Below are 25,180 nucleotides of genomic sequence, written 5' to 3' on the forward strand. Positions count from 1 at the left end.
CTATCGACTCATAATTATAGCTGCTACGGTGCCTCTTTAAGTAATTAAATTTGTGCTAATGTCTTGTCTTAATCTTAAGCATTATGCATAATTAAGAAACCACACATTGTGGCGTATTAACTAAGTGCATTTAGGCATTAAACTTAATAAGATTAAAGCACAAATTTAAGAAATTTATGAGCACAGACATGGTCCTCAGCAGAATATTTTTGCCCCATTATCTTATACTCATTCATTAGGAACATCTTGGTAATATCTTATCTGAATTCACAAATACCATAAACTATATAAGGTAGTATCTAATACTGACGTGTTTCAATATTATAAATATATGTTTTGAAGAAACCAGGTGGTTGGTGCAGAAAAGTAAGATATTCGTGCAGAAAAAGTAAGACATAAAACCCCATTTAATTTCAAAAACCTGGAATCTTCAGAGAGTTCATTGACCCGAAGGTTACTGAACTGAAATCAATATCAATCAAGGGCTGTACTAGCATATAGTGAACACCTGGCATTGTACACAAAATCTCACTTTACGTACACACGAGAAAAATCATACATCCACTTAACATTACTTTCCTAAAATACAAACTACCTGGCTAAACAATGTGGCTGATTTTCAAAGAAAAAAACAATCTCTGCGATTCTCAAGAGCAGTGGAATTCCAAGGTAAGATTGTGTAAACATTTGTGAATAATAAATAAATGTAAGACCAGTGTTGTATATTGTATATATGCCAATATAAGTAATCAGATGGAATGTAGATCAAGTAACATTGTTATCAGGTAAAACTATATATCATTAAGATAGATATGAATTTTATATCATTCTTATACATTCTTTATCAGAACAAAAGCAGATGAAAACAGGATCATTATGAACTAAGCAAATGTTTCTAGAACCATGTGTATGAATGGAAGGCAAATTCTTGCTAGAATTACATCAATATAGTGTAAACTTTAATATGAACTGTCTTTAGAGTTATAATAAGAATGTAGATAGATGTATTTGCTGTATATAAAAATAACATATATGCCATGCAGAGTATACAAACATGTATCTAACACTAGGGAAACTGGGATATAAAAGGCATTTCATTACGGATGAGGGTCAGTTCATCCCACAACCGTTTCACCCCGGGCTGTTTCATCCCAACCTAATTTTTCATCGGGCTGTTTCACCCCAGGCTGTTTCATCCCGCTTGTTATTATAATAATAGCAGTCAATTAACTGAGTTGTACTTATCGTTAAATAAACTGTTAAACACTTACTTATTGTTAAATAAACAATAATGTATGGAATAAATAAGTTTTTACTCGTCAATTTATGTTGATTGCCAAATTAGATTGATATTAATTCGAAACCATAATTAATTTTAAAACTGATCGTTGATTTAATTTCCGTTCACGAAATGAAACTCAACAACTCCAAATATAAGAATTCTGAATAAGAATTCATTTAGAATACCAAAATGCGAATCGTAACACATCTAAAGATAACATGTGTCGAAATAGTGACCACGTGCAATTTTATTCTTTGATGACTGTTCTATCACTGGCAATCCTGTTATGCATGAAAATGACTATACAGTGCATTACAAGTTGAATGTTTTGCTATGAGCATCGCTCGATTCTAAGCGATGTAATTTTAGTGAAATTGATGTCGAGAATTGGTGTGGATTCCGAACATAAACTAAAGCCTGTGCAAAGGAAGAAGTTGGACACTATTCATGTTAAAATTGCATTGACATTGTATAAATAAAATATTCGGAAAATAAGCTAAGGCGTATTCAAAAGAAGGAGTTGGACGTTATTCATGATAAAATTGCATTGACATATTGTAATTGGTATTAATGTATAAATAAAATATTACAAATTCATGTAATACCGGTTTTTAAATTTGTGGGATGAAAGGACCCGATATAAGTGGGATGAAAGGACCCGTGTAAATTTGGGATGAAACAGCCCGGGATGAACAGGTAGTGGGATGAAACGACCTGCTCCCTTTCATTACGATGCCCATGGGTCATCACCACACACCCATTATGAGTATTCAAACACTAGGGAAACTCAGAAATTAAAGGCATTTCATTAAGATGCCCATGGGTCATAACAACACATCCATTATGAGTATTCAAACATGCATCTAACACTAGAGAAACTGAGAAATAAATGCTTGTTAAGAGGCCCATGGGCAACCATGAAGTCATATCCACACATCCATTATAAGTACCGTACACTGCATATTAAGAAAATGAATGCCCGCAATATTAAAATACTTTTACCAATATAATCTCTACGACAATGTCCAGCCACAAGAATTGTTTACAGCTTATCGGTGCATTTAACGAACTCGCCAAAGTACTATGAAATCAACTAAACTGTCACATGACATCTCCGCTAAATTCAAATCGATTTGGTGAGTGGATAAAAACACCATTTAATTTTGGATGTTCTTAAATTATGACTAAGTTAAAGATGTACATGTATTCCCCCAAAAGTATTTATAAGGTGGTCATTTCCAATAAAAGTACATGGCAAATTTGGAATATATATATATAAAGAAAGCAGGGACACACAATCTTACTAGACAAAGGATGGATTCATTGAAAAACACCCACGGGATACGCACAGGACACAAATGTAAGGTTATCACTAATTGGCAACCTATCGGCCTGTTGTCTGCTTGAGTGACGTATGAGGCACATGTACATGTAATTTGTTGATCGAATGGCTAGCGGTTGTGAGAACAGTGACTAATGGCAGAAGACAATCTAAGGATATACTCATGTTAAGTGAACAGTGCGCAACGACAAATACCATCTGTAGATAGACCTTCCTTAAAAGACACAAGATTTGTACGGCGTTGGATAGGTTCTTGCGATTAAAATGTTTTAAGAGGGATTTGACAAAAAATTTTGATAAGATTAATTTGAATATGGTTTTGTAGCTGAGAAGGCATTTTTAATAACAATTCTATGTTATCTTTAACCGTTTTCCCTATGATAAATGTACACACCTTACTGTTGCGTCCACATACAAAAGCAACTAAAAGTTTTAAATGTTTATATATAAACTATGTTCATCTGCATCCTGTTTAATAATTGTTCTTTTTTTTTATATATGTATACAAGATCTATATTTGTTCTATATACAATATCGGATTTTGTCAGTTTTAAATAACTATTGTGCAAACCAGTTGTTCCAGTCATGAATGGCTTGTATTGGTGACAAACGAACAGTTAACAAGGAGAGAAGAGAAGATAAAGAGAATTCTAGCACAACAGGGTCAAAATTACAGCTGCATTTGCACATAAAATGGCCCCCCCAAAATGTAAGTAGGCCTACTTATATATAGCCAGTTGTTACTATCTATATATACACACTTTACGGCAAGTTCCCACCAATCTGATTAAAATCAATTCAGCCATCTTCACTGAAAGTTGCAAATATAAAATCCTGTACAAACGACTTTGCCAATCATCGAAAACACTCTTAATCTGCTCAAATGCCAGTGACATCACAGTGACCGAATGCATATTAATATTAGAAATGTTAATTCCTTAATTATCATATACACACCGGGTATGAGTACTTATTAACGCCTAGCTGATTCCTTAATCTCCTAATAAGATAAAACAATTAACTACGGAATAATTTTCTTTACATGTATATATGAAATGAGCGAGACAAATTAGCATAGCTTAAAAGAGTGATTTAACTTTAGAATTTGTTTCATAAATGCCATAACCAAGACAGTCACTGTAGTGATAATCATATCAATTTGATCAGTATATATATATTGGGGTAAGCCAACTTTACACCTACAATAATAAGCTTAAGATTAAAACAAGATGTGTATGAAATTGTTATTGATGCCCCTAATCTATGAACACCAATGAAGCCAATACAAATAAGTATTTATCCTGGATCTATACAAAACAAATTGGTTTCAATTAATAATCATATAAATTAAGTTCATCAACATTCGTATTATTTATGTTATTCGTCCTTTAGAAAATGGAGGAATAGTGGTCAAGAGATTAAGATTGTTGATTGAGTAATAAAGTTTAGCTTGTTGCATGTTAACTGAAATGGGTCTGACACATAGAAGGTCATCCTATATTGAATAATTTTAATCAGATCGTTGTGCAATTAGCTAAAGTGTTTATAATAAATACTGGCTACAAGTATATACAATTTTGATATAACCATTTTATGAGCTCCTTAACAGTTTTTTGTTTGTTTTGAAGTCTCTAGTTCTCTTAAATGAAGCAACAGATATTGACAAACTTTTATGAAGATTTAACAAGAGCATCACTACTGCAGCAATATACGTCCACATTCCTGCTTTGATTGATATGGCACTTTTTTAAAATGAAGAGAATGAAATATGACATGGCTGCAATGACTGTAATATGACAAGAGGTGTTGGGTTTGTTTTGCCAAATTTACAGACTAAATATTAACAAAAAAGTGGGTATAACAGCACCCAATGGGGTTCAGGGCATGCAAAAAGATAAAAGGTTGCTGTCTTTACAGTATAAGTATTAAATATCCTAAGTTCCATGATGATCAATTTAGAATTCCAGCCTGTAGACAAAAAAAACAAAAATTGGGCAAGGCTCTGCCCCTTGGGGGGGTGGGGGTGGATGGATATAGATCAATATAAATAAGTACAAACCTATGATGGATCATATATTCAAACAATATCGATCATCTTTAGGGTATAAGGAATAGGTATGCAAAGTTTCAAAAAGATCTGTTAAGAATTGTGGCCTGTAGGTGCCACAGAGACACACGAAATAAATACAAAAATTGGGCATGCACCAAAAATAATAGAGATCATCCTTAGCGCATAAGGAATATGTATGAAAAGTTTTCAGAATTGTAGTCTGTAGGCGACACACAAAGAGAAAATGGGCATGGCTCTGCCCTTGGGGGTTGGACAAGTACAAAAAACAATAGGGATGATCCTTAGGGTATAAGGAATACATGTAAGTATGCAAAGTTTCAAGATGATCCATTAAGAAATGCAGCCTGTAGACAACAAACAAACAAATAAGAAAGGTGGGCAAGGTTCTGCCCCTGGGAGTCAGGCATGCACCAAAAACAATAGGGATCATCCTTAGGGTATATAAGGAATAAGTATGCAAAGTTTCAAAACAATGTTTATAAATTTATCCAAAGAAGCCCTTCATCTCTGACTGAGGAACAGCTTTACATCAAGGATCACTTGACCATAATGGCCAGCGTTATTCAAAATAGCAGAAATTAATAACATGTAAACAGATACATTAATAAAATAAATTATTAATATTACCTCTTCTATAAACAGCCATGGATGACAGTTACTTCCTAATAAATTAGATCTCTTTAATCCATGCTCAAATACAGCTTTTATAGCAGGACATAACCTACAACAGATAAAATATACATTTAATCCTGGTAGAGTTCTGGTTCTTTTTTCAATATAAGTATACTGTTGCATAGCTTGTCGGCTATATCACTTCGGTGGAAGAGGACATTAAATACATCTATTTCACACTCAGATTGGCTGACCTACCTTCAGTAGAAGAACCAGCGGTTGCCAGGAAAGATATGCCCACATTTTGCAAGAGATGGATAGAGAACAAGCTAAAATTAAAAAAAAGCGATTTTCGTACAATCAGGGGCCATAATCGAGGAAGTTATGGTCTGAAATGTGCGAATATCGAAATGGACAGAGATATTTGGGAAAGATATATTTTAAGTTTCATCAAAATCGGATAAAAGTTGTGTATTTGTGAGTCCACAAACTTGGTATTACTTACTTTTACACTATTTGCGTACAAGGAGCGGCCATTTTGTCAGGCACAGTTACAATCAAAAATTTCAATTTTCCTCAAAATCACATAAAAATGTGGGCATATAAAAACTAATGAATATGCCTAGAAACCTTTGTTATCTAGAGGCCTCCTATATTAAAGTAAAATATGAATGTTTTCGGGTATAAAATAACACCATTAATTCATGGCCACACACAAACAAGTTGTGACAGAATTTAGTTTATTCTAGGGGGCTTTAGGATCATCTAAACGAATGTAACCACTGGGCGTCATTCCTTTTCTGCATTGTAATATCATCATGACAGAATTTAGTTTATATTAGGGGGCTTTAGGATCATCTAAACGAATGTAACCACTGGGCGTCATTCCTTTTCTGCATTGTAATATCATCATGACTTAAAGGGCATGCATTTGTACCTTCAATAATGGGTTTCTCATCCAACTAGGGCTGGCAATCGATACCGATTTTACATATCGATTTCAGCAACTATTTAGGCGATATCGATATATTGGAGAATTTTAAGTTGAAAGAAATAACTGTTTGTATGCTAATAATGTATTAAAATGTGTTATTGATCAAATAAAAAAAAACCTATGATTCTCAAACTGTGTTATCTTAATGTTTGTTTCGTTCAAAGCTTACATGTAAGTACCTGATGATGTCATTAAGAAAATGGTATTTGCAGCTTCGCACTTGCCATCAATCACTGTAGACAATTTTCCCTGGCCACTTATAACAATAAATAAACTTCTAATCTATTAAAATGGAGTTATTTCCCCTGAACAACTGATTATTCATTGTCATTGTAAGTGAATGTGAAAAACCGCAAAGCAGTAGTTGTACCTTGGTGAATCTGACACTGAATATTTGATACCAAATATTCCTTTAATTTCAGTTTATTGAAGCTTCTTTATTTTTTATACCAGTATCGATATCAAGAACTGAATATCTATATCAATATTTTCCGGTAGGTGCCGACGATTATCGGCTATATCCAACATTATTATGTGGGCATATAAAAACTAATGAATATGCCTAGAAACCTTTGTTATCTAGAGGCCTCCTATATTAATGTAAAATATGAATGTTTTCGGGTATAAAATAACACCATTAATTCATGGCCACACACAAACAAGTTGTGACAGAATTTAGTTTATTCTAGGGGGCTTTAGGATCATCTAAACGAATGTAACCACTGGGCGTCATTCCTTTTCTGCATTGTAATATCATCATGACAGAATTTAGTTTATTCTAGGGGGCTTTAGGATCATCTAAACGAATGTAACCACTGGGCGTCATTCCTTTTCTGCATTGTAATATCATCATGACTTAAAGGGCATGCATTTGTACCTTCAATAATGGGTTTCTCATCCAACTAGGGCTGGCAATCGATACCGATTTTACATATCGATTTCAGCAACTATTTAGGCGATATCGATATATTGGAGAGTTTTAAGTTGAAAGAAATAACTGTTTGTATGCTAATAATGTATTAAAATGTGTTATTGATCAAATAAAAAAAAAACTATGATTCTCAAACTGTGTTATCTTAATGTTTGTTTCGTTCAAAGCTTACATGTAAGTACCTGATGATGTCATTAAGAAAATGGTATTTGCAGCTTCGCACTTGCCATCAATCACTGTAGACAATTTTCCCTGGCCACTTATAACAATAAATAAACTTCTAATCTATTTAAATGGAGTTATTTCCCCTGAACAACTGATTATTCATTGTCATTGTAAGTGAATGTGAAAAACCGCTAAGCAGTAGTTGTACCTTGGTGAATCTGACACTGAATATTTGATATCAAATATTCCTTTAATTTCAGTTTATTGAAGCTTCTTTATTTTTTATACCAGTATCGATATCAAGAACTGAATATCTATATCAATATTTTCCGGTAGGTGCCGACGATTATCGGCTATATCCAACATTATTAAATCTGTATGATTAGAACACTATCATATTAGCAATATTAACTCAAACAATTATACTTACGTTCCTCGGACAAGATCTGTTATAGCTTCAGTTATAGAATCATCACCAGCTTGAGAATAATTTTTACTTCTTTCATCTAATAAATCTACAAATTTAGCAGGAAACCAACCACGTAAACCATTCAACTCACCAATCCAACAATGTTCATCTTTCTGAGATATAATCTGAACAAACGAAAAAAAATATGAATTATTTGATTACTACCATGATCAACGTAATCAAAATGGTGGATATATCATCTTCCATTTAATAATCTAGAAAATATGAGAACCTAAAGACAATAAAATTGCTAAAAACAAGCCAACAGTGAGGCTGATATCAACCACTGAAATCCAGAAATAAATAGATGACACATATAAATTATTTGCACATTTATCTTTTTCAAAAGTATCGAGCAATCAAACTGATTATCAATAAGTTTCATCACTCTATATCAGATAGAATCAAAGTCAAAGAAATTGCTTAGCCCTGCTTAGCTTTAGCAGGAAATCATTGAACTCAGTCAAGACATTCACTTAATGAACATCAACATCAAGTTTAATCATTCTACCTCATTTAAACATACATTATGCTAGAGCTAAATCTGCCTATTGCAGGTCTTTCATTGGGCCTGAAATGTTATCTAAATTATTAATTAGACATTAATTAACTTATCCAGACCATAATCAACTCTAGAATGCGCTGTTTATTGGATTACATTCTGATTTGCTGTTCGACTTCTATTCATAATTAAATCAAAAAATGGATAATCGAGACTATGTTTTTTATCCTACCAACTTTAGTAATGATGATCGAGGCTAGCCCCAATATTCAATCGCTAAAATCTTGGTTTATAGTGGATCAATTTGACTGCAATTTTCAGCAAATTGCCTTTACATTATCTAGTTTTTAACTATTATAGTGAGAACTGCCAACTCGTTATCTGATCTCCCATAATGTATCTTTAAAAGCAGAGTTGTTATGTAACAAAGTCTTGACCAATCAAATTGTTTATCGCTCCTTAGCCTAAGCAGAAAATTCTCATCAAACTTAGTCAAGGTAATGATATAATGAATCTATACTCAAAGTTTCATAGCTATCACTTAATTATAACCAAAGTTATCGTGCCCATAAGCATCAACCAATCAAATTGCTTATCTCTGCTTAATGTAAGCAGACAAAGTTCATCATTGAACTCCATCAAGGCATTCACCTAATGAACGCCTACATCAAGTTTGAAATTCTACCTCAATTAGAAGGAGAGTTATTGTGTTTCAAAGTCTCGAACACAATCAAATTGTTGCCGCTCTGCTTACCCTGAGCAGAAAATGTTCACTATCGAACTTAGTCAAGGTATTGATGTAATTAAACTATACACCAAGTTTGATCACTCACACTTCACACTTAATCAGAACTAAAGTTATTGTGTCCCAAAGCATCAACCAATCACAAAAAGTGTGACGGACGGACGGTCGAGCGAACAAACGAGTTTCTTTGAAATAAAATTGATATCCTCAAATCAAATTAGGCCAGTCCATCTTAAGGGGGACTTATGTCAACCTTACAACTGAGAGCAACTGCCATTTCATCAACTGAATGCAACTGAAAAAGGTTGACCTGAGCAGTGAGCACCCCTTACAACTCAAAGCAACTAGTTTCAGTCAGTTGAAGCCAGTTACCCATCGTTAACTTTCTGCAACTTGTTCAACTAGTGGCAACTGGTTGCCGTCAACATGAGCAGTCTTACAACTGGCGTCAACTCCTTTCCATTGAAATAACATCACATGATAAGAGACATTTGTAATGTGACTTTATAAATAAGAACAAAGTGGAAGCAAACGAAGGCACCCAGAACACTCGTGATCGGAAAATTACAATTGCATCAACCATAATATCTTCTTGGAAAGCATAGACAGTTGAGGCTCAAGAGATACCATCTGAATTCAGAATGCCCCGTCAAGTCGTAGAAGAGCCATATGATGTAATAAGTTTGTCAGTAAACTCGTTCTACGAAATGGTGGGGTTGAGAGAGGAGAGAATAACTTTATTGTAATCAATGCTTGTATCTGGGAGAATGGAGGGCCTGACAAGGACAGCTGTCTAGTTGTTCGGATGGTACGAAAAACAGAGGTCCCGTGTACACATTGGCGTGCACGTAAAAAATCCCTTGACAGTTGGAATTCGATATAAGAGTAGACCGTAGTGCCGCTGTCCAAGCAAAATTTCCCTCATAGCACACTGTAAGGCATATGCCCGTCTTCATTAGCCCAGTTCGGAACAAAACAATAGGACGTTAAACCCCATTTCATTTCATTTCATTTATGTAACCAGTGCTTGATATAAAATGTAAAAATGAACTGTTGCATTGTTATGGATGTCTTAACTATTGAGAAGATAACCGTCTTGATGGCAGAGATAAAAATATACACAACGCGGGTTCTAAGAAGAGAAAAAGAAACAAATATAACCAGAGACAATAATAGACGATCACAAGTCTATTAAAATATTTAGCAGAGAAGAGAGTATGTGTCACAAGTTGGATGTGGGTTTTTTTTGTTTAATTGTACTTTCCACATCTAACCAGCAACTCATAGCACTTCATAGTGCTACAGTTTAGTGTAATCGCTATCAGTTCTGAGTCAACATGAGCGCTCTGAAATCAGATGCTGTCAGTTGTTCTCAGTTGCTGATATGATTGACATAAGCACATTTGCAACTGACTGGAACTAGTTGCTTTGAGTTGCAGAGTCGACATAAGCCCCCCCTTTAGTGCAATGTGCAATAGTTGATTTGTTATTTGTCAATCTGCATTATAATGTTTTATTATAGTTTATTATTTTACATAACAATATTTTATTAGTTTTGATATATTTTTAGTTGGTTTGAATGTATTATTTACAAGTGTTAGTTGAAAGGATGATGATGAATATTTGTATATCTCAGGATAACATAATGACATTCCACAGTTAGCCCGGTTACAAATAAATGTAAGAAATGAATTTTGAAGCTTTTTCAAGCAAATGGTATTGCCTCCAGAGCCCCTCTGTACATTCAATATATAATGAAAAATACTCACTGTAATGATATCATTCTTTCTGAAACCCAATTCATCATCATCATTTCTTTCAAAATCTAACAATGCCTTAGCTCTTCTTCGTCTCGTTCTAGCAACATTAACATAGTTTTCTAGATCTTTGGCATGACTATCCATTGTATAATCTGCTGTTAGTATCTACAAAATACCAATATCATTAACTTATTACAAATCTATGTATGGTGTATGTATGGGACATGTTTCATCTATTCAACATACTGAATGTCTCTTGCCAGAACATTACATTTATCACTAAGGATTATTTGTCGCAGAGTTCAATAATTCGTCAAGATCAATACATTACTGATAAGACTCAGCACACAACATACCCATAAGACTATACACAATATACCGATAAGACTCAGCACACAACATACCAATAACACTCAGCACAAAACGTACCGATAACACTCAGCACACCCGATAACACTCAGCACACAACATACCGATAAGACTCAGCACAACCGACATAACTCAACACACAACATACCGATAACACTCAGCACACAACATACAAATAACACTCCGCACACAACAATTTCTCATCGCCTTCATGATTATATAGCAATATTTATTTACATGTTCACCAATACAATGATTCAATAATATGGTTTCTGGTTGAAATCAATGTATGGTACCTTTGATCAGTAACTTACCACTTTATTATTTTTAGGATCTAGAGACTGAAAATGTCTAGCAACTTGTAGAATAGCTTCACGAAGATCTACCAGTATTTCTGTTTGATGAATATTTTTAGCTTTACCAAAGTCATCATCTTCACTTCCCCATAATAATATAGACAGTGATGATCTCGACCTTTTTAAATGCCTTTTGTTCAGTTGCTAAAAAATTAATTCATTTTTTTTTTTTATGAAAAAGTGAAATGATCCAGAGAAATAATATGCACATTGTAAAACAGAGAACAAGTTTTAAAAACTATTCTGGAGACAAGGTGGTTCACTAAGTATATCACTGGCTCACTAACCTGGAGATACCTTGTCCGAGTCTAGTGTCATCAAAGATAGTTCTTGAGGTTTTTTTCTATCTGGTTTTCTCTAGTCAGTGTTGTGGGACATAAAAGTCTAACAAGGAGAAGTGTCTAGTCTTTTGAATTGGGACAATGAACCATGGTGCTTACCAGGACATAAAAGATCTCCTGAAATAAAAGCCTGCCATTGCTCCTTTATTTGGGCAATAATTCACTCATAGTGAGTGATACATGTATATCCGTCTTCATCAGCCAGGTTAGTGCAGAAAAGTAAAACTTTGAACCCAACCATTTTATTATATAAGGAATCTCCATCCCAGCCATGTTGAAGAGAATTAACATATTGTTTGACTAGAAGTAGTAGCTAGAAATGGGATGATTTATATGTAATAGTTACTAACCTGTTTGGGTAAATTACGGGAGGATTCTGGATTTACTAAAGCCCCATGATCAGCCATTAAATAGGCCAAATGTTTTCTTCTGTGAGTATCAACAACAACATCAGACAGTGAACCAGCAACTCGGAAAGCAATCTAAAATCAGCAAGGAACAAAATTATAAAATAATCAAAGTCATAATTTGGAGGGTGAAGGTGTTATATAGGCTAATCTCGTTCTTCAATGTTATTCAGACATCCAAGAATGAAATATTATTTATTAAAAAGATAAAATTATAAAAACCTTGGCATTTTCACAGAACATGCAAATTAGCAAGTCTCATATACCTCAACAGTATCAATGCTTGTCTCCCTACACAAAATCTATTTTTTTCAAACTGATATTTGTCTAATCGAGTTATAAATTCCATACACTTCATTTGCTCATTGTAATTTTAGTATAAAATGAATATTAAAATAAATCAATACAAATGACCCTAGGCTTCTAAATCAACTGGTACACTGCTGTTTCAGCTAATGTATAAAAAGACATAATTGTATTTATTCAGCATTGTCTCTTTGAATCAGATAATGCTTTCTTTCAGCCAAGCTTTTATCAACTGAAATTACAGATAACTAATTTTCAGTCTGTTTTTAGAAATATCTGGAATTTATATGCTTTGTGATGTTGATTATCTTTAAGAGAGATATATTAGAGTATATCAACCTATACAAGCCCAGTGTTCTGAGAATTCCTCAAAAGATTTTCACATACTTTCTGAGTGGGTTTGCCTACACGGTTATCTTTTCATTTAACACATGCAATTACGACTCACAAACGTGGAACAGGTATGACTCACAAAGTTGGAACAAGGTTGGACAACTGTATTACTAACTAACCTCAATTAATTCTTCTACATCTTCTACATCACCAGGTACATCAGATAGTGCATTAAATATCTGGGCAGAGTTATCTAATCCTTCTAATTCTTGTTCCTGAATTCATTGAAACACAATCAATAGATTATCATCTCTACTATTTTATGACTGATAACCATTCTGATTAGTAGTAAGATTTGAACTTGGGTTTCACAATGTTTAAGCAATTGTAATAAGTAATGATTAATTCTTGCTTCATGCATATATTTTGTTATTTTGTAATGCCTTATTATACTCCAGAGTTGAACCAAGCACTTCTAGAGACCAATAAATTTGGGCACTTATCATAAAAAGAAAAGAAAAACAAATTAAGGTATAAGAAAATCTGATACTATTTACACATATTCTTCAACATGTCAAATAGTTTAATACAGAATTTGAAGTACTGTTGCATTTTCCACATCTTTTTAGACTGTCAATCTCTAGTATATTTTACATTAGTATGGTTAGTAAATATTATAACCTACCTTCAATTTCAACATGCCCATGGTAATTTGAAAAATAACCACTGATCCTTCATAAAAGAAGAGATCCCACAATCGTAACAAAACTCTCATATGAACCACGCTGGCAAACAGTGTTAAAAACCAATGTAAGCTGATTAGGGAGAGCTCTGAAATCATGCAGGGAAAACATGCAGGTTAAGCATACAAGTGGATATAAATATATAAACTTTTAAAGCATTTACAAATATATTTTGATTGTAAACGGACAGGATCTGTTCAGACAATATTTTACCGGAATGTTTTTCTGGAGTCGATAAGTTAATTCAAGTCCAGGGTTAAGGTGTTGTGTCTGTATTTAAAATATATCAGAGAAAGAGAAATGGGGTTTAACATCCACTTGACACAACTAGGTCATTTTGGGACTAACACATGGTTGAACAGGTAACTCTACTTGTTACATACAAGCAGGGAATTGAAGTACACAGTACACCTGTTGGATCATTCGGCTACCCAAGCCCCCTAAAATTTATTCTAGTTAAGGTCTGTGGTGTTGATGTTGTATTATATATTGGTCTAATTATCGAAACACAAACTTAATCCTAAGCTCTTCATTTTTTACATATTTTCAATATCCTTTTCCAGGTTTATGTAAACAAATTTGTATGAACTGGGCTTAATAAAACAAAATTTATGCTAAGAGAAAAAAGTATTATGATTATAATAATAAAAATAATTCCAGAACCAACTTAAGGTGTTAAAATATTCATCTTTAGTCATGATCATCATAGTATTCAGAGGGCCATACACAATATTTGTGTATTTTTAATGTTACCTTTGGAAGAATTTTCACTTTAAAGATGCATCATGTAAGATTTAGATAAAGAGCTGGCCCTTCTTCCTATAATGGTTCCATGCAAAATGAATATATTGAAAATTACAGTCAAATTACTTTATTTTGGGCAAAGTTATGAGCGTTTTCACTATATAGTCTTGATTTACAAGTACCATTGCTAGTATGATAATTAACAAAGTCTCCATTATCCATTCTTACATTAAATTATTAAATGGCAATTGTGTTAAAATAATATATTCAAAATCAGGGCCACCCAATAGTCTAGAGAGTTGATTATGGGTTTGTCATGTGAATAAATGCCTAATTAATAATCTATATAACATTTATAGCCAAAACAAAGACCTGCAATAGGAAGATTTAGCTCTTACATAATGCATCTTTCAATATTGAAATACTCCTTCAAATTGATACAGTTCCGTAAGTAAATCTTGTGTAACACCAATGTTGTTAATATTATACTACTGTAAACTCTGGTTTAACCCTAGTGTAAAGAGTTGTACTTGTAGCGCAGGTTAATACAACACCAGATAAACACAACCATTACCCAAGCCAACATATGACTTGAAATGGCCCAATGCAATACAAGAAATACATGCATCATGATAAGTAACAGTTATCAAATAATCTCTACCACTGCCAATACAAGTTATAAAATTACCATTGATTATATTAGTGTTTTGAAAATATCTCTTACATGTATATACAGAACAAAAATGTATACTGAGTGCCAGATTTAGGTGACAAGAGACCCTAATCCAAATTTTCCCAATAAGAAAAGAACAACTCTATTAAATGATAATCAATTTTTCCTAACACCTGATCTAATTAGAATGTTTGTATATACTGATGTTTTTTGTGGTTTTGTATCTGTGTGTCCTATTTAGGCTATTAATTTAACCCAATTTATTTACACCCCAGCACACACTTCTTTTGTCTGTTGGTTTGTATTTACTTGTCATGTATATACATTTTTTATTTGTATGTAACTATAATTATAATAATGTGTGTGTATATACATTTGTATAATAAGTCAGTAGAATTAAAGAAATAAAGAAATGAAATGAAGTTAAAATTGATCGATTTGAATAATGTTTGGATCAGGATCTTGTTTTTTTTTCCAAAATAAATAAAAGTACTCTTGATTTTTAATTTTGAACTTATGAGGGCCCTCCCAATCCCCCACCCTCATGACTAGCGGTAGAAAAAAGTTTGTCTAAACACAGTTGAGCGAAGCCATGGATGATGCATGTAAGAAAACCTTATATGACAGTGTCCAAAATATTACATCTTGGTCGGATGCTCCCTTGATCTTGAGACCCTAGGCTTCAGCCTGCCCAGCATATAGGTAAATCCGGCACTGTGTATACCTTACACACTTTTACGCAATTATTAAAACCCATCTTTCATAAAAAGTCATTAAAATTTTTGATTGTTATCAGAAACATGACAGGTAACAAGTTTACATTATCTACATATAGACTGCTATATATGGAGTGTTATAATATACATCCCACTCAAAACACAAAAAATAACCACATGAATTTTGCTACATAGTAGCTTTAATATAACACCAGCTGTTACAATTATCTTTGTTTTGTATAGTTTATAACAATACTACCATACTTATCACATCCTGTATTGCATATATAGAATATTAAAAAATAAAAAACAGAATTATATGAATTCTAGTCCATTATGAATAATATCAGATCCTATATTGATATTGCTAGTGATCGAGCAAACCTGAATAAATTACAGACTTGAGAGTAATGAAATGTAAATGTTTGTATTTTTGTAATAATCCACTGAATTTACTTTACTTACCTATGTCATGTTCTTTGAGTACTAAATCCACATTAGGTAGATAACTTATTATCAATTGTCTCAATACCCTTTGATCTGCCTGTTGAAAGAAATAAAGATAGGTTGCCAGGCAACGAAACATACGTCTGCAGCAGCTAAATCGTCCAGGCAGTCAAAAGAGTTGTTGCATACTTTTACTTTTGTCGGTAATGAAACATTTATAATACATTAAAATCTCATTAAGTAATTATCATAAAATCATTGGAATTTTTTTGGCCCATGCTAAAGTTTAGTATACAAAACATCTAATATCATGGATTTGGATTTAGCTGTTCAAGTTATCAAAAATTATTGAAAATCAATATACTTGTTCGTCTCAAGACGTTAAACTCTGTATATCAACCTAAAGTCAATCAAAACGATTATATATAGACGTAAACACGGTGTATAAATATAAAATCATAACCTGATGTCCTTAAACACTGTGTATAAATTCAAAGTCAATCGGATATAAACTTTAGCCGCTAGAGATTTTCAAAGTGATCAAGGGCCATAACTCTGGCAGTAATTATCGGAAATCTTCGTCTCATGACCTTAAACACTGCATAAATTTAGAGTCAATTGGATATTAACTTTAGCCTCTAGAGCATCCACAAGATTTTTTCAAAGTGGTCAAGGGCCATAACTCTGGCTGGCAGAAATTATCGGAAATAGGTGAAAATCAATGAGATTCTTCATCTCATAACATTAAGCACTGGGTATAAATTTAAAGTCAACCGGATAATAACTTTAGCCTCTAAAGTGTCCACGACCCACCGACTGTTTGGGGGGGGGGGGAAGAGAGAGAGAGAGAGAGACAGAGCAATATCGCTGAACCAAAAATAGGTTGTTTTGGGACTTACATAATGTACAATTTTATTTCAAGAATTCAGTTGTGCACAGGGGTCTTTAGCAGTGGAAGGAAACCAGAGTACTGCGAGAATAGTCATGAGATTGCCCCATGACAGCCCTTATTTATAATCTAAAGCACACAGATGGACAACCCAACCCTTACCCCGTTCATTTTAGTCGACTGAAATATCATATAATGCATATCTGTTTAGGTATTTGGGTTCCTAATTCCTATGTTTTACATTAAATGTGCATCAACATTAATTCTGCACTAATGAAGACAGGAACGTTATTTAAAGATATCTAACCATAAGCACATCTGATCTAGAAATATATTACTTATAGATAATTTTAGGAAACAATTCTAGTACATGTAACATACAATTCTCCAAATCATTTTACAGGATCATGTTTTCTTACTAACCTGAATGCCAATCAATGTATTAGAATAATAGGAAGCTGGTAATAAATCTTCTATAATAGCACACATCATCCAATAAGCATCTTCTTCTTCGTTAAATAACAATAACGATGCAGCTATCTAGAATAAATGAAATGAAATGGACTTGAACATCCTACTTTTCTGCACCAATAGGTGTAATGTGGACAGCCATACATCATGTTCTGTGCTATGAGGAAAATGTTGCCCAGACAGTCAGGGGTGTTTCTGTCTCAGGTTTTTTTTTTCGAATTCCAACTGCCAAGGCTTCATTAGCTGTAATCATCTAATTAGTGTAAATAGTTATATAATTATTATATGTGTCTGCCTCAGTATCAAGCTAAAAGACTAGATCATGAAAATGTTCAACAATCTGAAAATGATAATTCTTTAATCATTATGTTTTAGATGTCAGTCTAAAGCCCGGCCCATACCGCTACGACTACACACAAGCCGACAGGACTCGGCGTCTTGGGTAGTTGTAAAAGAAAAATTGGGTCGCGCCTTTACTTCACTTGCCTACAACGGTACCAGTCCACACAAGCCCGACTCCCACAGATTATGCGTCGTGAGTTACGCCACTTCCCTCTAGCGAGTGATTCCAAAAGTAAACACGATAATTATGACTGCAACCAACTGCATCCGACTACGATTGAACATGTTCAATCGGGCCGACTGGCCACGGCGCGACGGAAAACGATTGAATCGTGGTCGTGGGACTGTCCTCACTGCACTGATTATCTGAGACAAGACGTTGCGTTTGGTAGAGTCTGGGCAAATCGTGGCGGTATGGCCCGGGCTTAACTGTCATGAGTTTAACTTACCACACCCGTACCCTGACAATATCCTATATCAGGATATAACCAAGCCAGACCTCGCAGAATTCTTCTTAATCGGGGAATTCCTGTGCTGCTGATATTACAAAAACATGCATTGCTGGGCATGGTCCTTAATAAATCCTGCAAAAAAATACATTATCATATAGAAACTGATATTATAATGTTTCATCTAAAATGATTAATGTCATGCACACATTGTTTTTATATAGTTAAACATTAATTCAGTCTATCAGTTTTAAAAAACCTTGTTTTGCTCTTAAAGTTGCTGATCGTTATCTGAGGGATTTCAAATCCATTGTGGAATCTCTAAAAGGGGCAACAGTCCAAAAATGTTTCAATTTCCTCCAATATTTATAAAAATATAATAAATTGAAAATTTCACAGCATTCCACATCTTCTGCAGACAACATAAACAAGTGGCACAGTATGTGAAATCTTTTGATGGGCCTCTATTTAATCTAGTCAAATTCCAACCATGATATTTTGCTTCTGATTTCTCAATTCAGTGTTAATCTTTTTGGCTACATTTTGGAGTGGATAAAGATGTCATAAATCAGATATTGTATTAAAAATGCAAATGACAATCAGCAGTTTCAGATATTTAATGACTTGTTTAGCAATAAAGAGAGATGCATGAATTATTGTCTCTTTTTTTTTAACTCACTTTTTCTATCTGTTTGGATGTCATGAGATGATCATTCGCACTTGCTTTCACGACATCTTTATAGCTTAATTCTGAATTCAGTTTTTTCTCTAATGCACCAGATAACCTCATCCAAATCTGACTTCGTAAAGAATGTGGAATGCCATTTCGGACCATACCTCGTAATTTTTCAGATCTAGGTAATCGGGGTTCAACCTGTTAAGTATTCATAATTATGCGAGTTAATACATGTGTATTTTATTGCAGTGAATAGAAAATAGAAAATTTATTCATGGTTCTGGTATGTGAAGTAGTCTTATTTAATCGAACTTGCAGTTTTCGTAAATTATAACTATCACACATAATTCTAAATTACGATCTCAACAAAATAGTTCAACTCTACAGGAAGTTCACCATATCAATCAGTCTATCAAACTATTCAATTAAGTTTTATCAATGACCACATCTGGACTGACATCACCAATGTTGATAAGTGGATTAGAAACAAAATCATTATTTGTTTAAAGGGACAAATCAATTCTGCATTTCAAAGGTGCAACAGACAATTTCATTGAAGTACAATCACAGACACAAGACTTGAAATGAAATGGGATTAAACGTCTTACTTTTCTGCACTAACTGGGTGAATCAAGACAGGCATATATCATGTAGTGTGCTAGGATGATAATTTTGACAAGACAATGACGTTTCCACCTACATGTCATGTAGTACTCTTCTTTGAATTCCAACTCCCAGGGTTCTTTTAGATGCACGCTATGTGTACATGGGACCTTGTTTGTTTGTCCCATCTGAAGGACTAGACACTGTTCTTTGCCCTCCATCCTGCACCAGTGACTAAGGGAAACCGTACAGGGATTGATGTGGGGAACCCCTTAGTTAGTAAGCCACAAATTAATAGAAACAGTTGTTTATTTATGTTTAACTATGTGTATTATAGCACCTTCATGTATAGCATGTATAGATCATAATAGATGATTGAAACTGTACTACCTTATCCCATGTTAAATCTCCAACTTCATTATTATGCGTAAATTCAAGATAAGCTGTCCATTTCAATCTATATTGTGGATCTTCAACAAATGGTGTACTGAGCAAAATACTAGAATTTTCTTCTGGTCCATCTGATAATAAACAACATAACTGCATATAGATAGGAAATGCTTAAAATAGTACAATTTTAACTTATAACACGATCACCTGTTACAATTTCTAATGTGAGAAGCATTCTGAGCAAAATTCAAGCTATGGCTTACTGTAAAGATCGGTTGCCAGGCAAGAAACATACGCCCACAGCAGCTAACTTGTACAAGCAGTCGACAAGAGTTGTTGCATAGTTATTATTTTGTCGGTAATGGGGGCACTTACAAGACAATTTCATACAGATCAGGGCCCTTATTCACGAAAACTTAAACTAAGATACAATCGAAATTTTAAGAAATACTGCAATTCGAATGGCTGACCAGTAAAATCAATTTGCATATATCCAATGAAGTTGCAGTATTTCTTAAAATTTGCATAGTTATTATTTTGTCGGTAATGGGGGCATTTACAAGACAATTTCATACAGATCAAGGCCCTTATTCACGAAAACTTAAACTAAGATACAATCGAAATTTTAAGAAATACTGCAATTCGATTGGCTGACCAGTAAAATCAATTTGCATATATCCAATGAAGTTGCAGTATTTCTTAAAATTTCGGTTGTAACTTAGTTTAAGTTTTCGTGAATAAGGGCCCAGATTATAATTTCAGATGTTTGAGGGTTCACAATAAAAAAAAGGGTCTACAAACTGAAACAAGGGCCTTAATTCAAGGAGTAATTAACGAAAATTGCTGAAATTCAACAGGTCTCTTCGTTTCACTAATTTAAATGATGCATATAAATTTCATACAGATTGGATGATAATTTATATCGTAAGAGCGTTCACAAGATTCAACAAAGTGAAACAAGGGCCATAATTCTAGAAGTTATAACAGGAAATTGCTGAAATTCAATAGGAGTCTTCGTTTCACTAATTTAAATTTCATACAGATCAGATGGTAACTTTTGGCCTAAGCAGAAAATTCTCATCAAACTTAGTCAAGGTAATGATATAATGAATTTATACTCGGAGTTTCAAAGCCCTCAATTAATCATAAGCAAAGTTCATCAGCAAACTCCATCAAGGTATTCACCTATAAAATTAAAAATGTCTTGAATTAAATAAATGTTTACAATTTTTTTGTAAACATAACTCTGTAACCTGAAATTCTTATCTCTATAAACCTCACCATCCTCCTGTGACTTGAGTATTATTAATACTTCAAACGCTATATAGTATTTATAATATTATTTACCTGTCAAATTACCATTATTTATCTGGGGATAAATTTTTAACTTGCCTCACTGGAGACAATATAATTTTTTTCAGTTTATCACAGCCTAGTTCTCAATCTCAGTCCGGTGTATCCGAAAGATGCAAGTTTACACCAAATGGAAATTTCAATTCAAATTTGAAAGTCTGATACTACTATGCAATAGAACTAACAATTTCATTGGCTAATCTAAATAGACTACAACTCACAAACATGTCTAAACTATAGATGTATACAAGTAGTCTTAGTCAAGGTAATAAATTTTGCTATGAAAATGTATGGCAATTATATAAACCTATTTATAATTGACAAATATGAGTAATTCCTCGAGTACAACACACTCAGTTTTTGTAGTTGTCCACATGGGAACGGGTAACTACTATTAACACGTCAAAAAGCAATACCGTTTTGTTACATTGCAGAAGGTATTTATTACAGGTAGAGTAGAAACAAAACAGTACCCAAAATCTTGCCCCTTGGTTTTAACGAGTGGAAAAGGATTTATTAAATATAAATATTACCTTCTTCCTCGACTTTGAATCCGAATTCATCATATCTGTAATCGAGCTGTCCATGGGAATCCTCTGGCTATAAATATACAAAACAATGCTTTACTTACATTATACTCCCTACACAAAATTATTGGTTTTTTTTATTTTACTTGTACATGTAAATGAACCAATACTAACATGGAAGTCAGAAGAAGGAGCAAACAAATTTCATATTTTCAATGGGCAAGGAGGTGCAATGATAACTTTTTATCTGTATGTGTACACATGGCTTTTAAATTTGTCACATTACCTACATGTAGGTGCCGTATATCAGTGAAAAAGTAGAAAAAAATTCTTACTGTGTTCCCTAGTTTGGCTATAATATCTTGTGGCCACATAGAAGTAGTAAGCGCTGAGAAAGGTCCACCAGGAGTAGGAACAAAGCCAGTTTCATTTGACAGTGTTGGTGTAGCTGAGACACTGATTCCATCTCCAGTACAAACTTTGATAACTTCATCTTCATCTTCAGATAATGTTTCAGCTAGAAAAACAAGCAAGATCAGGAGGTGGTTGTCACGTTTAAATAAACTTCAGTTACATTCATTGACGCTTTATTATGACTCATGGCTTCTATATTGCAACCATAAGCTAATACAAATTAGGACTTTCTGTAAACTTACATACCAGCAGTTGCCAGACACGATACGCCCACATTTTACAACAGATGGATAGAGAACAAGCTAAAAAAAACAAAAGCTTTTTTTCATGTAATCAGGGGCCATAATCCAGAAAGTTATGGTCTGAAATGCATAAATATCGAAAGGGGCCGAGATCTTTGACATACATGTATAAAGATTTATTTTAAGCTTCATCAAAACCGGATAAAAATTGTGATCTCTAGAGGGTCCATAACCTTCGTATTACATACTTTTACACAATTTGCGTACAAAGAGTGGCCATTTTGTCGGGCAGTTTAGTTTCTACATGTATTTTCCTGAAATTCAAATTATGGTGGAAAGATGATAGTTAACCAGTTTTTATAATCGGATAAAAAAGCTAATAAACATGATTTTTCGTACAAAGGGGGCATAATCCAGGAAGTTAAAGTATGATATGTGCGAATAGCGAAAGGAATCACAATCTTTGGGTTATAAACAAACAATTCAAGTTTCATCAAAATCAGATCAAATTTGTGGCCTCCGGGTCCACAACCTTGAAATACATGCACCATATTTTTACACTATTTGCGTATGAGGGGCGGTCATTTTGCCTGGCAGTTTTGGACCGATTTTCACGAAATTCGAAAATGTGGGCATATAAAAAAGATCTCATCATGTCTGTGGCTATAATGTACATGTATGTACATGTAACCATGGTAGTGTGAATCTGAACAAGCCAACATCCCAAAATAAATAGACAACACATATTACATGTAACTAATTGCACATTCATCTTTTTGAAAAAAAGTATTGAGCAATCAAACTGATTAACTATACATAGTTCGAAAGTATTAACCAATTAATTTTTAAATTGATTATCTCTGCTTAGTCTTAGCAGAAAATGTGCATCACCTAATACTAGTAATAGACACCTACACCAAGTTTAAAAATTCTGCCTCATTTAGAATGGTATTTATTGTGTTCCAAAGTCTTGACCAATCAGATTATAGTTTTTACTTAACCTATTGCTTATCGCTCTGCTTACGCTGAGCAGAATATGCTCATTATCGAACTTAGTTAATGGTATTGATGTAATTGTAATGAAACTAAACACCAGGGTCCGTATTCAAAGGATATCTTAAGTCATTTAACTACTAGACTTCCAATAATTTAAGGGTAAGTGGTATTCAAAGGCAATGTTAAGTATCAAAATTTACTTAAATTTAAGCTGCCTTAACTTTTAAGTTTTTAGTGGTATTCAAAGGCCAATTTAAGTGAGAAAAATCCACTTAACTATGGGAGGTACCTTAAACTTAAACATACATTATGCAAGAGCTAAATCTGATTATTGCAAGTCTTTATTTAGGCTTCAGATGTCATAGAAATTATAAATTAGATCTTTATTTACACAACAAGCACAAAATCAACTCTGTAGACCAACGGATGGCTTGGATTCGGCTTGGATTTAAACAGGATTTCGTTGATTGATTAAATTTTTAAATGGCGTCGTAAGCGGAGATTAACCGTTACGTTGACGTCATACTCCCGGAAATAATTTTAGATCGAGGCTAAATGATAGATTGTACGAAGCGAGGCCGCTGTTGAGCGAGGCCGCATGTCAGTCAATTTGATTGAAAGTTCCATTGGATCACTGTTCGGGAGTTACGCAGGCCTACCAGTTACAGTACAAGAGTACACGCAGGCTAACAAGAAGTCGGCTATAATTATGCCTCATTGATTTGGTCCATTCCTTTCAAACTTTCGCTTCTTATCTACATATTAAAAGTCTGTAGCAAATTTGTAGTAAAAATAAATGTGATACGAATTGAATTGCAGCCCCGTCTCAAACCACAGCCATTGAAAACGTTACTTGATAATCGAGATTATGTGGGTGGGAGTTAACCCCTGTCAATCAAACGATCGTCCTTTCTCGGAGACGGTGAAGAGAGTTGACTCCCATTTCTAGTCAAAAATTACAATAGTGATAACTTTGTTCAGAATAAAGCAATTTGACTGAAATTTTCAATATATTCTTCTTTCATCATCTATGTTTGAACTGTTATAGCAAGAATGGCCAACTCTCTATTAAAATCTCCCATAATGTATCTTTAAGCAAGATTATAAAGACTTCTTTTAAATCCAGTGTACACAATGTACATGTACTAGTAGCAGGCCCATTATGGCGATTTTAAAAGATAGAGGATTGGGATTGAAATGAAGACAATGTCGCCGGGCATAGTTGACCTCAAACTTCTTTTTTTATCATCAGCTTTGATATGGTGGCCGATTGGTATCATGTCGTGATGTCGCCCTTCATGATTCCTCTTTAACAGGGGTGTACATGTAGGACAGAGGGTCCTGCAATGATTTACAATTAATTTCTTGTCTTACTACTCTTACCTATTGCATTTTAATCGGTAATATTTATTCGGTTAGAAATACAGGCAATGTACCGTCAACGCAAGGCCTTTCAGATTCTAAAGTGTAGGCACTGAGACACTATTTCTATGACTATGAGTTTCTCAAATGATAGATTA

General features: G+C 33.8%; 1 protein-coding gene across 5 annotated transcripts in view; it reads right to left on the reverse strand.

Annotated features, from left to right (window-relative positions):
- Nucleotides 1-25,180, reverse strand: part of LOC126810727 (small G protein signaling modulator 3) — a 42,529-nt gene that overhangs the window by 15,025 nt on the left and 2,324 nt on the right. For 3 of the 5 annotated variants that reach the window (XM_050535945.1, XM_050535944.2, XM_050535947.2), the window contains exons 2-15: nucleotides 22,344-22,525; nucleotides 22,015-22,081; nucleotides 20,129-20,259; nucleotides 19,139-19,333; nucleotides 18,460-18,594; nucleotides 17,621-17,737; nucleotides 16,327-16,405; nucleotides 13,671-13,816; nucleotides 13,165-13,260; nucleotides 12,290-12,421; nucleotides 11,557-11,742; nucleotides 10,883-11,038; nucleotides 7,828-7,991; nucleotides 5,323-5,416 (exon numbers count right to left, since the gene is read on the reverse strand). In XM_050535945.1, the coding sequence (XP_050391902.1) occupies nucleotides 5,323-5,416; nucleotides 7,828-7,991; nucleotides 10,883-11,038; nucleotides 11,557-11,742; nucleotides 12,290-12,421; nucleotides 13,165-13,260; nucleotides 13,671-13,816; nucleotides 16,327-16,405; nucleotides 17,621-17,737; nucleotides 18,460-18,594; nucleotides 19,139-19,333; nucleotides 20,129-20,259; nucleotides 22,015-22,081; nucleotides 22,344-22,525 (1,880 nt within the window). Of the gene's footprint in view, nucleotides 1-5,322; nucleotides 5,417-7,827; nucleotides 7,992-10,882; nucleotides 11,039-11,556; nucleotides 11,743-12,289; nucleotides 12,422-13,164; nucleotides 13,261-13,670; nucleotides 13,817-16,326; nucleotides 16,406-17,620; nucleotides 17,738-18,459; nucleotides 18,595-19,138; nucleotides 19,334-20,128; nucleotides 20,260-22,014; nucleotides 22,082-22,343; nucleotides 22,526-25,180 lie in introns of those variants that run through there. The other 2 variants (XR_007675283.1, XM_050535948.2) reach the window with 2 other exon arrangements.

Source organism: Patella vulgata, chromosome 2 (genome assembly GCF_932274485.2).
Source record: "Patella vulgata chromosome 2, xgPatVulg1.2, whole genome shotgun sequence".
Classification (NCBI taxonomy): Eukaryota; Metazoa; Mollusca; class Gastropoda; family Patellidae; genus Patella; species Patella vulgata.